The sequence below is a fragment of the Sesamum indicum genome, linkage group LG15 (assembly GCF_000512975.1).
Source record: "Sesamum indicum cultivar Zhongzhi No. 13 linkage group LG15, S_indicum_v1.0, whole genome shotgun sequence".
Taxonomy (NCBI): Eukaryota; Viridiplantae; Streptophyta; class Magnoliopsida; order Lamiales; family Pedaliaceae; genus Sesamum; species Sesamum indicum.
The window spans coordinates 7083814-7095928 of record NC_026159.1 but is presented as its reverse complement, the minus strand read 5'-3'; the positions used below and the strand labels follow the sequence as shown (position 1 = coordinate 7095928).

The 12115-nt window shown below is 36.2% G+C and overlaps 1 protein-coding gene across 2 annotated transcripts; it reads left to right on the top strand.

Moving 5' to 3' along the window:
• On the top strand, window positions 2971-10140 carry LOC105178136 (nucleolin). 2 transcript variants are annotated; one of them, XM_020699022.1, is made up of 11 exons: window positions 2971-3325; window positions 3840-4783; window positions 4947-5036; window positions 5116-5580; window positions 6160-6277; window positions 6361-6528; window positions 6647-6879; window positions 6975-7065; window positions 7140-7192; window positions 7271-7354; window positions 7442-10140. In XM_020699022.1, the coding sequence occupies exons 1-10, from the start codon at window positions 3100-3102 to the stop codon at window positions 7337-7339; spliced, it is 2457 nt and encodes an 818-aa protein (XP_020554681.1). In that variant the 5' UTR covers window positions 2971-3099; the 3' UTR covers window positions 7340-7354; window positions 7442-10140. The 2 variants fall into 2 exon arrangements, with proteins under 2 accessions (XP_020554681.1, XP_011099812.1); XM_011101510.2 differs by having other exon boundaries at window positions 6975-7068.

Here is a 12115-nt window from a genome sequence, read left to right as displayed (position 1 = left end):
TTTTATCCCATGACATAATGACCATAAGGAGGTCTGTTCATTCTAAATAATCATTTATTCCTACCCTTTAAGTACAAACAGCTTTTGTTCTTTGCCTTCTCATTAGTTTTTGCTTCCTGCATTGGTAACCTTAATTATTCGAATAAAACTCGTATGGTTGGCCTTTAGGATATGGTCCCAACAATTTTTTCAGTCGGTGGGTTGTCTCTATATGATTTCATCTTTTTAAATTTTTTTTATTCGTTGTCGTCACCTATGAATTTTTTAAATTGCCCTTTTTGAATTAGACTTTCTATTTCATCTTTTAAGTGATAGCAATTTTAAGAGGTGCATCTTTTGTCTTCATAAAACTGCAATAGCGATCAGACTCCATCCTCTTATATTCTCTCTCATTTATGGTGGTCAATAGACTAAACCTTGCTACTTTGCAATAGCAAGAACTACAACGCGACGTTTCAATGGCTTGTGGTGTGCTAAGTTATTTTGGGCATCTTCTACTTTCTTATCCTATTGAAGGTGTTATCTTTTCCTCCTCATTGGTATTTCTTTTTATAGGGGTCGGTAGTTATCTCGATTTTGATGTATTTCTCGGTCCTTACCAATAGTTCAAAGGTAGCTCGGGGTTTCCTTGCTATTAACTCCTTCAACCGGCCCATCCACAGGTTTGTTGCATTCTTTAAGAATAAAAGAAATCTACACACATAATAAATAGTCAAAAATCTCGTTGCACATAACATTTTCTGTGTAAGAATCATCCAACATCCCATTATTTAATAAAGATTTCAATCATTTTTGCAGGACTTCAACGTATAATTAATCATGATTAATGACAAATTTGATAGATAAACGCCAAGTCACCAAATAACCGATTGCTCATCAATAACAACAAAACTTTGATATACTATGTTGTTTGCACTCAAATGCTGCTTAGTGCTTCCCGGGATTAGTGGCATCCTATATGAATTGGCTTGATCAACCATGTACCTCCTCGAACCATATAATTAGCCATTAAGTCTGGATAACTGATTGCAGGCAAGTTACCTCAGCCCAAAATCTAAAACTAATTTGCTAAATTCACACATTTTAGGAACTAGGGATGTTAATTGATATATTCACCAATCTCATATTTATCAATAATAGAAAAAACTTGAGAATGTCGCCAACTGTTTGTAGATTTGTTAATATATTCAACAATTATCTCAAAACGTCCCTCTTTCATCACAACGTACGGCATTTTATAAATTAAATAAATTAGAAAAAATCTTGATGATCGTAAGATTTATCAGAAAGTGCAAGGCAACTTTTATCTAAAGAAGAAAGATCAAACTTTTGTCTTGACCTAACTATTTCTCTAACCATATTTTTGTATTAGTATAGCTATTTTATGGGAGATTGTAATTTAAATTGGAGTTGGTCGAACTTGAGCCAATTATATGACAAGTTCAATACAATTGTCTTGTGATTGATATATAATTCATGAAAAGTGACCAAACATATGACGAATATATCACACTTGCTTTGTAATTGATTTGATTTGGATAATAATTTTTCTATTTCATTTATATTTTCCCTTTCTGATGAGTGTCGAAGTCACCAAAAATAATTCCTACTACACTTGTGAAAGTGGGAGTAGGGTCGATCCACGGGGATTGGTTTTAAGTTAATTTCTTTTAGAAAAATGAAAAATAATGGGGAAGGTTGTTGATAAAAAGATGTGATAAAAAACTAAATAATTAAAAATACCTGATAGAGATATGAGAGAGAGATTTTTCGGTTAAGATTATGATTATGCTTGATTCTTGTGAGTTGACCATTGATGCAAGAATAACACATGTATGGACAAATAAACCAGTTATGGTCGTTGGTACGACCTAACAACCTCACCTTTCCTTACCTTTTCGTCAGCCAAGGTACGACCGTTGGCTAGATCTCTAATTAACAGACAACCTTAGGAACGTCCACAAGATTTAATCTATTAACAGCATTAAGAATTAGAAAGGCCTGATTCTAATCAACAAACTCCTACGAGGACAATTCGTTTAAACTAGATCATGCATTCCCCATAATATAACTAAATACTGTGACATAACCAATTATGCTACGTTGCTACTAAGTATTGAACTAAATAAACAATTACACAGATTTATAAAGTCCAATTAGCTAAGCAAACCTTATTGATAATGAACAACCGGCCGAATCATTCATAAATCAGACGTTTGTAATTAAAGCACAGAGAATAGCATGAATATTTGTCTGACAAGTGTAGAACGCAGACTAGATCTCACAACATAATGGGAATCAAGCAATCACCATACCTTAACCAGAAAATAGGGAATTTAGCCGGACATATTAATGGAAGAACACACTATAAAGTGAAATTCCATTAATTCCGGTAGTAAAATAAAAGAGAAGAGATGAACAGAGAATTCTATAGAGTTCTAAAATAAAACTGAATGATTTCTAATGAAGAGATCCCCCTATTTATAATAAAAGTCCCTTACGAATCTAGACGTAGTGGGGGGATAGATACGTGATAAACTCTAAAAAGGTAAATAGATTACAAAAGATAAGCTTAAAAGAATCCTTTTTAAATCTAAACACTTGATTCCTTTATCTTTTGGGGAAATCGTTCGTGCTTATCCTTATCCCGAGTTGACTACTCCATTAAGCGTGGGCGCACTTTGTCAATTTTGCAGAAACGTCCTTGTAATCTTCCTTTTTTGCTGAATATGCAATAAAATCACATAATTAGGAATATTTTGGCTTAAAAAGGAAGATTAAATTGCTATAAAATTATTATAATTGCAGAGTTATCACTTTCCTTGTGCAATTTCTAGCCAAAATTGGTAATAGGACCAAATATAAGGAGATTTTACTAAATGGGGCCAAATTGGAATACTGCCTAAGTTATAGGACGAAATCGATAATTACGCAAAATATTAGGTGGGAAAAGAAACCTCAATGTCGACAACAACAACATGCAAATTGAAGGTTGAATGACATACAGCATTAAAGAGTTTGTTCTCGAAGAAAAGCTAGGGTTCCAAATTCTTCCGCAAGAATTGAGTTCACGTAGAGTAAATAATATCGAAGATTGCCATGAGAACCCGAAACTCCGACACCCAGAAACCAGCCGCGGCGACTAAGAAGACACCTCCGGCGGCCAAGAAGTCGGCCGCCAAGACACAAGCGACGCCGTCATCTGTGGAGGTGAAGGTCGAATCTTCTCCAACGCAGACGGAAACGCTGAAGACAGGCGAGGCAAAGCGTGCGTGTGCCGGGAGGACAAAGCAAGTCAGCGTCACTCCCGATTCGAAGCCATCAGGTTTATAGGAATTGTGTAACCTGGCTTATTTTTTGTGCCTTTTGGTGTTAGTTTTGGGTATTTCCTTTAGCATCAAATAGTTATGACTTTGTGATTGTCTTTTTGGCTGGTGGATGCTAATTTTTAGTATTGATAGTTGATGAATAGCTTTAAGTAGTGAATTTTGCTACAAACGAACGTCAAAGGCCTTCAGTCGAGAATAGACGAACCTTCTAACAATATCTTGATGGTACCCACATGGTTTCAACCCATAATACCTGTTTTGGTGCACATGCAAAATGTTGATTCTTGATTTTTCAATCTAAACTGCTTTGGTTTGAAAAGGTTTAGCTTTTCAGATATCCAGCATGTTAACTGGTTTGTCTATCCAATCCAACAACCTTGGTCTTCTACATGCGCTCTCTTTTAGAACATGAGGAGGCTTTTGGATATTACATGCTTCTTTTAGGCATTCGATTGTTCAATTTTGATTCTCACGTTTGATCAGTTGCTTTTTCATTTTTATTTGTTGTAGTTGAACAAGTTGGTCAAGCATCAGCAGTAGCAAAACCTGTTTCTGGAACAAAAGTAGTTAAAAAGGTTGTAAGGAAAGTGATCAGAAAAACTCCAGTTTCAGCTAGAGCTGCTTCTGGGCGGACCAACGCATCAGCAGTAAATGAGAAGGCAAAGATTGAAGAAACCACGGAAAATAGAACTATAGAGGATAAAAAAAGTACAGAAGCTTCCAATGATGAACCTGCAACAGATGAAAAAACTTTGGTTGAAAATGTTGAGCACGCTGTGGTGGAGGATAAAGACACTAGCGATATTGGAAAGTTGTCTGAGAAGGCAGAAGAAAAGGCAAGTGAACCAGAAATGCAGTTGATGGACATTGGTGACAAGTTGTCTGAGACTATAGGAACTATGGCTACAGATGCAAATCCTGTGGAGGATCAAGAACCCTGTATGACTAATAAAGCAGAAGAGACAAAGGAAGAAAAAGGGTCGCAGTCAAAAACAATTAGTGAAGGAGATCCTAAAGCTAAAACTATTGGAATTGAAGGAGAAACCAGTCATGAAGTGAAACAGGAGGATGCTTCCCTAGAGGAACCTGATGATGGAAAGATTGAGGGGCTCAGCGATCAAGAGGTTCATGAAGAATTTGGTGCAGAAGATTTTGCTGATGATGATGCACCGCAGAATGAGGCAGAAGCTGAGACTTTGGAAGAGGAACGCGTGCAGTTAAATGCTGCTGCAAGGGAGCGTAAGGTGAGGAAAGAGAGGGAGATATTTGTTGGTGGGCTGGACCGGGACGCTGTGGAAGCGGATGTTAGAAAGGTGTTTGAGTATGCAGGCGAGGTCGTTGAAGTTCGCATGCATGTGGATCCATCAACAAACAAGAATAAGGGGTATGCTTTTGTCCAATTTGCGACAAAGGAGCAAGCAAGCCGTGCTCTGTCAGAGATGAAGAATCCTGTGGTATGAATTATTTCTGAGTTTTCTTGCATTTATGTTACATTTAATTATTAGATTAATGTATAATTTGGTGAGTTTATTAGCTGTTTATGCTTGTGCGAGTCTGTTCACTAGTTTGTGTATATAGGAATATGCGAGTGCAATTCTGATATTAGCTCTTTCTTAGATACATGGTAAGCGATGTGGGACTGCAGCAAGTGAGGATAACGACACGTTGTTTTTGGGGAATATTTGCAACACCTGGACAAAGGAAGCCGTAAGCTAATTCTTCATTTCCTTAGCTCCGTATAATGTTATCAATAACTAAATGCTTCTCATGATTGTATCTATGACAGATAAAACAAAAACTGAAGGATTATGGAATAGAAGGTGTTGAAAACATCACTCTGGTAGCAGATCCCCGATATGAAGGGTTGAGTCGTGGTTTTGCATTTATCGAATTTTCTTCTCATGCTGAGGCTATGTTGGCTTATAAAAGACTCCAAAAGCATGATGTTGTATTTGGCCACTCTGAGAGAACGGCCAAAGTGGCATTTGCTGAACCTTTACGTGAGCCAGATCCCGAAGTCATGGCCCAGGTTAAATCAGTGTTCATTGATGGGCTCCCACCATACTGGGACGAAGATCATGTGAGGGAGAAATTCAAAGTTTTTGGTGATATTGCGCGAATTATGTTGGCACGAAATATGTCAACAGCCAAGAGGAAGGATTTTGGATTTGTTGATTTCAGTACACATGAAGCTGCAGTTTCATGTGTTGAAGGTGTAAACAACAATGGACTGAATGATGGTAACTCAAAGGTACATGTGAATTTCCATTTATGTGGCCTTTGTTTAGCAGAGTTCTAAGGAACAGTCCTGATTCATTTGAGATATTATCATAGTTGTAAATGGTGAGCCATGGTGCTTAGCGAGCCTTTTTCTGTGGCATAGTGGCGCTATAGTGCCCTTCTTTTTTCAGCTCAATTTTTTTTAACAACTGGGCTTTGCCCAGTTTAATACTGGACTTGCGTTTTTGGAACTCTTCTTTTCCCTGAAACTAGTTGTTTTACATATTTCTTTTATGGTATAATTGTTAAAATAAGTTCTAGTGTTTATATTTAATTGTTTGGGCATTATTGATGTTATGAGATATTTATGTATGAATATATAATTTATTTCAATAAATATGTGCCATGCTTTGAAAAGACCTGCACCATGCTGTCCGCCTTGGGACCTTTCATGTAATGTGCTTATGTTGCCAAGGCAGTATGTTGACTGTGAACTAGGAAGGAAGCCTGTAATATCTTTTTAGTCTTCTGGTTTGTTTTGTGCTGATTTTACTTTGCTTTATTTGTAGCACATTATGAGTTTCTCTCACCTCGTTCTATTTTTTCTTAGGTTAAAGTGCGAGCAAGACTTTCAAATCCTTTACCCAAGATGCAGGCTGTAAAAGGTGGAATGTGTGGGGGTTTTTGGATTGCTCATGGTAGCAGTGGAACTTTTCCTAGATTTTCTGGTAAGGATATCTGTTTTCTGTGCAATTGAGATTCTTACTGTTTGTGTCATAGGCTTTTCTATGGTGTATTGATTTGCTTGTAGGAAGGGGTTTTGGACGAGGTGGACGTTCTTTTAACCGAGCAAACATCCAGCATGGCCGGGGTTTCTATCCTCGTGGACCTGGACGTGGAGGCAGGATGGGCTTTCCCCATGAACATGAAATTGACAATCCATATCCTCCTTTTCATGGTAGACCTAATCTCGAACAAGGTGTTGTATCTCCCTTTGCATTGTTTCTTTTCCAATGATTGGCATAAAATTGGAAACAAGCACATGAACTTTAGCTTTGATTTTGAACTTTATAAATAATGGTGCATTTCATGAGCAGGGGGTAGATGGGGGTTTAGGGGTGCCGATCGAGACCCATCGCCGGTGAGACCTTATCCTGACAGAGTGAGGCATGGTGCAAGTGATAGAGGCTATGGCGACTATGATTCGTATAGGAGATATCCTTATTCTTTTGAAGAGGGATATGACAGATCATTCATGAGAAGGCATTTTGATGAACCATACCCATATGATGATGCTGCCCATGGAATAAAGAGGCCCTATTACATGATGGTAAGCTAGGACTCTTAGTGGTTTCATGTGAACTCTTTTAAACAGGGAATGAGTTGGTATTTAAGTATATTTGATTTATTGATTTTCACTTCTAGGACCAGGATTCTGGTCTTGCAGAGCCTAGTAGGCACCGTGCTCGACTGGATCTGTCAGACCCTGCTGTTCCATTTTGCGGAACTAGATATCGTGGTAAGGGTTTTTTGGTTTCGTCCATTTTTGAAGGATTTCCTTCTTATCATCTCAGTTTCTTTTGGAATCAGATGATCTTGGAGCTGATGGTGGCCTCTACCGCCAAAATTATTATGGTCCTGAAGTAAGTACCATGATTTTGTATTTTTTAATTGGATCTGCATGTCGGACCTTCCACACTCATTTTTCATATGATGTACAGTATCGAGGAGGTTCATATTCATCGTTTTATGGGAATGATCACACATATGGACGTGGTTACTATTACTAGGCTCATGGTTTTAAGGTAGGTAATTATGAACGTAAATTTCCCATATTCTTTACTTCTGGCTGCAAGATTGATGTTCTTCTCACTAGCTTTATGCCATTGCAGGTGAAATCTAAAAGGTTAAGTTTCAGTTGTCTGGTTGATGAGAAGACACGACTCTGGTCTGGTGGCCTGGAAGAAAATCTAATGATTCCCTTGCGTTTCCTCCCATTTTTTTTTTCTTTTACTAGTACTTGTTCCATTCACCTTCATCGCTGTTCTTTCCTTGCTCGCAGTTCTTCGTTTTGCAGATTTTAGATTTCGGTATAGTGTTCACAACTTTTAGGGCATCGCTTGTGAAAGGACCTTCGTGTAGATAACAATATTCCATGTCTAAGATGCCTGGATTTTAGTACTGAATTTTTGAGGTGGAGTCCAATTGTTCTGCGAGTTTCTTCTGCTTGGGTAAAGCAGTTTGAGGATGTTGGTTATACTTTTAAGATGAGGCGGACTAATTCTTCTTCTTATACTTTTCCTGTGGGATGAGTGAGTGGTATGACCATTTTAACTGGAACCTTCGACAGACAAGTTAGGTTGTAATTTGTTGGGCAGAGTGCAGTCTGAGATAAAAAAAAACAGTAACCAGTGGTATTGCTTGAAATTCTGATCTTTGATGAACGAAGCAGGCATTTTAAGTGAGAAACTGTTGATTTTTGGAGATTATTGCAATGGATTTTGGTTGAATGAGATAGTGTTTAAGAAATCCATCTACATTGAGTTAGAAGTGATGATTGCAATATGGATATGTTAGTGATGAATATTATGTATGTACTTCGACAAGAGGTGGTTATATTATAAGCTGATAACCATATATATCCTACTTCACCAAGAAATTGGTATTATCTTCTCAGAGGCCGTCAGGTTCATAAGACCGTTTCTGGAAATGTGATAAATTTTATGGGGGATATTGATGGATCTTTATGTAATTAGTGGGCATCTAACGTTCTGATGACAGAAATACTTGAGAGAAGAGCTCCATGTGCACATTGAAGGCTTGGCATCTAATTGAAAATATTTCTTATTGTTGAATGCAAAAACTAACCTTTAGTTACCCGGTTTGAATGGTGCTGTCTTTTGATTAAAGTGATAGATTTTGCCATCAGTATCTTTTTTATGTTAATCATAATTTTATAGTAGTGTGTAGTTCTATCAAATAGAGGCATTGGCTTTCTTTTGAATGGGTTTAGCAATCTATTGTATGCTTGATCTTTTAGCTTTCTCTTTTGAAAAATACAATGTTTAGAGGATGTATAGTTTCAATTGGTTTGCAAAAGAGAAACTCTCTTGGTAATGTAGATGTTTACTAAATGGAGAAATATCTATTCCTGTTGAACTGAAATTACATTGTGATTTCTGGGAATTAGACTCACTGTGACTTGGGTCTAGTAAAGGGGAAGATTTTAATATTAGCTATTTTCTTCAAGTTAATTTCTGATTTCTGTATATGGTTTTTGTTGGTCAGCTAAGCTTCTCAATGCTAAAAAGCTGATTGCCCCAAGGATTTACTGACAGCGATTGATCCTTTGTTGGAAATGATATAGGAAAGAACTTGGTTATTTTAGGATCCGTTTGTTTTGGATCAACATTTTATGCTGATGTCATTTCCTAGGTGATCTGATGTTTTTTAGGATTTTATTGTGGGTATACATTGCTCCTGTAGGGCTTGTTATGATGTTACATGTGCTTGGTTGCATTTCTGATGTCCTGTCTATGACTAAACATAGATATAGCCTGCGGAGGCAGTCCAACAAGCCTGCCATTGAGCTACGACTGGTAGGAATTATTTATGGAGATTGGCTTGTGATCCAAATTACTAGATTCAATAGGGATACACACACACACATATGTATATGCTTATGTGATAATGGGATGCTGCCTGAATTACTAAGATCAGGTGGTCCTGGGTTGAGGATGTTCCAGTTTACTGTTGCTTAAGACCCTGTTTGTCTCTCTCCTATATGAAATATCTCCTGATGGCTCGAATTCTAGGAAATGGGTCTGGCCTTTCTTTTTCTGGAGTTGGGTGGAGGAGAGGACTTGCGTTCCTCAGCCTGAACCAGTCCTCACTGATAGCAGCAGGATAATCCCCTATTCTTTTTTCCTACAATGAAGGTTGATAAATCTTTTTGTGACACAGGAAATGATTGGGATACAAAACTATGGGTGTCATATTGGTAGATTATCTTTTGTAAATGGGTGATAGATCTCGCTTTCCTTTCTTGCTTATTGGGTCCCACCTGCGGACGCCCATACTGGCAGTATCTTTTGGTGTAGGAGAAAATTAGCTTCTCCCCATGTTGGGTATTTGTGGAAACCTTTTGATGCAAGAATAAATATAAGTTACTCCACTTATACAGTTCATCTACTATTGAGCACTTGCAAAAGTTCTAGCATTCAACACATTCTTTGCTACTTTGATTTGATTTTGCTGCCAGGACTGACCTTCATTCTCTGTTCTCTCTTGTTGGCTTTTCTTATTTTCCTGTATCTCCATCTCCTTTCTTTTTCCTTGTGTAATTTTTAGTCAGCACAAGTATCATATATGCAGACATGTAAATATACTCGTGCTCTGTTGATCAAAAACCGTGACATTCGCCATAGGTACCTTTCCTTCTCATGCATGCATTTTTTATTTCTCACCTGTTTAGACAGGCCGATATTTGGTTTCTTACTTGGTAATAAATCTTGGGATGTGATCATCATCTTATACATTTGAGGGTTCGAAATATTGTTTGTTTTATATGATCTGTTTGAATTTCCAGTTATGTTCTAATTGTTCAATAGTTTTCCAGCTTTCTGACCTGTTCTTTGGGTGAATTCTTATTGTGTTGAGGTTAATGCTGGAATGGTCCTTACATGTCATTTCCATTTAAGGTTGTCAGTAAGTATTATGAGCCAAGCTTATTAGTATAATTTCAAGCTCAAATCCATTGCGCTTGATCGTTATAGCCTCAAATTGACTCATAAATTTGGATTTGGGTTTCAGCTCAAGCTTGACTCACATTTTTTTTTTTTTTTTGTTATAAGTAGCTCATTCTTAATTTTTTCTTAATAAAATGGAGTTTATGTATGAAGAGACTAATCTTGGGGATATTTTATTATTATAAGATAAATAGCAATGCTTTGACTGCTCTCGTATCAATAAATTGGATGTGCAGGGGTCATGGTTATGTCCTATATAATATTTAGTATATGAAAATAAAAAAAATAATTTAACATAAACAATGTGATAAATGTCTTAGTGAGAGTTTCTCAACAATAGGAGTTAATCAAGCAAAAAAATTAAGTGGGTTATTATTCACGGTTCAATTGTTGGGCAAAATGTGGTCTGAGTAGTAATGTTATAGATAAATTACCAATGTATTAAAATTAATTAATAACAATATAAACATATTTTTTACCTTTGAAGTATGTGTTTTTTTTGGCTGTCAATGTCAAGAAAATATGTCAGTATAATACAAATTATAGCACAAAGGTATCAAGATTCATGGAAAAAAACGAGTCCAAGTTTTACAAATTAGATCATAAAACTACATTATATTTACTTTAAGCACTTTTTAACCATTCTTCGTCATCTTAATACATCAGCCAAACCGAATTTCCAACTCTAGTCGAGAAATCTTGCAAGTTATCATTGATGTTAAGTTTTTTGGAAGTTAAATAGTTTATTTCATCAATTTTTGGGTTCGTTGACCATAAATATTTAGAATATTATTAGCGTCAGCTGTATTTACATAATAAATGAGTATAATATATCTACTACGAAATATTCTTTTTATACTTTGAAGATTGTTTTTTTCTTTTTTATATATGTAACACTTATAAATCTTCACAACAATGATTATTGTTGCCTTTTCATTCTTGAAGATATAATATACTATCAATTTTTTCATAACTGAGAAATGACTTTTCCTCGTCATAAAAAACGTAAGTACCAATCTAATCAACTATCAATAGTGAGGGTATGAATGGGTGAACATGAAACAAAATGGTGATAACATAAAAGTCAATCGAATAGTTAGATACATCAAATTGACTGGCAATAATATTCATCAAGCATATGATGATCATATTAGGCAATGACTAAATTACATAGTCTCCACCTTATGTCTTACGAAAGATAATTTACTATCTTATCCTCCACATAAGGAGCAACTCCATGACCGCATTGGGTTGACAATGCCTTCGGTACATGGCTACTCAATTAGATGCAGACGTTACCCTAGTGAACCTTGCGTACCGTTCAGTTCAAGCCCATTGACCACTTTGAACAAATTCGTAAAGCCAGATAAATATTTAAAGAACACTTGCATATGAATATTGTGAGGAACCGAGCAATATCAAGATAAATGGAACCTCTTGAATATTCATATGGATTGATCCTAGTTCATAACAAATGTTAGATGTTCACAACGGTCAAATAACAACCATGTTATAACACTTAACTTCATACAGTTTTAAATGCCCATTCAATCCAAATAGATAGCGAATTATATCATATTCATTTAGATACAAAACAGTGAATAATTTTGAGAAACATCTTACTCAAAGTATTTTGTAAGAAAAAATCATTTTTTATAGCTATCCGACCTCTTTAAGACTAAAAAAATGCCAGAAAACAACATCCCAAGATTCATGTATTATTAAACTTTCGGAATTAAATATATATAACAATTTAGAGAAAAAAGAAGTATGTTGGAACTGGAAGCAATAGCTAATGCAAGGATTTCAATATGTTAA

Coding starts and splice junctions, on each gene's coding strand:
- LOC105178136 (XM_011101510.2), top strand. CDS start 3,100: ATGAGAACCCGAAACTCCGACACCCAGAAACCAGCCGCGGCGACTAAG. Junction 3,326..3,839: donor TCCCGATTCGAAGCCATCAG/GTTTATAGGAAT, acceptor TATTTGTTGTAG/TTGAACAAGTTGGTCAAGCA. Junction 7,193..7,270: donor AAAATTATTATGGTCCTGAA/GTAAGTACCATG, acceptor TATGATGTACAG/TATCGAGGAGGTTCATATTC.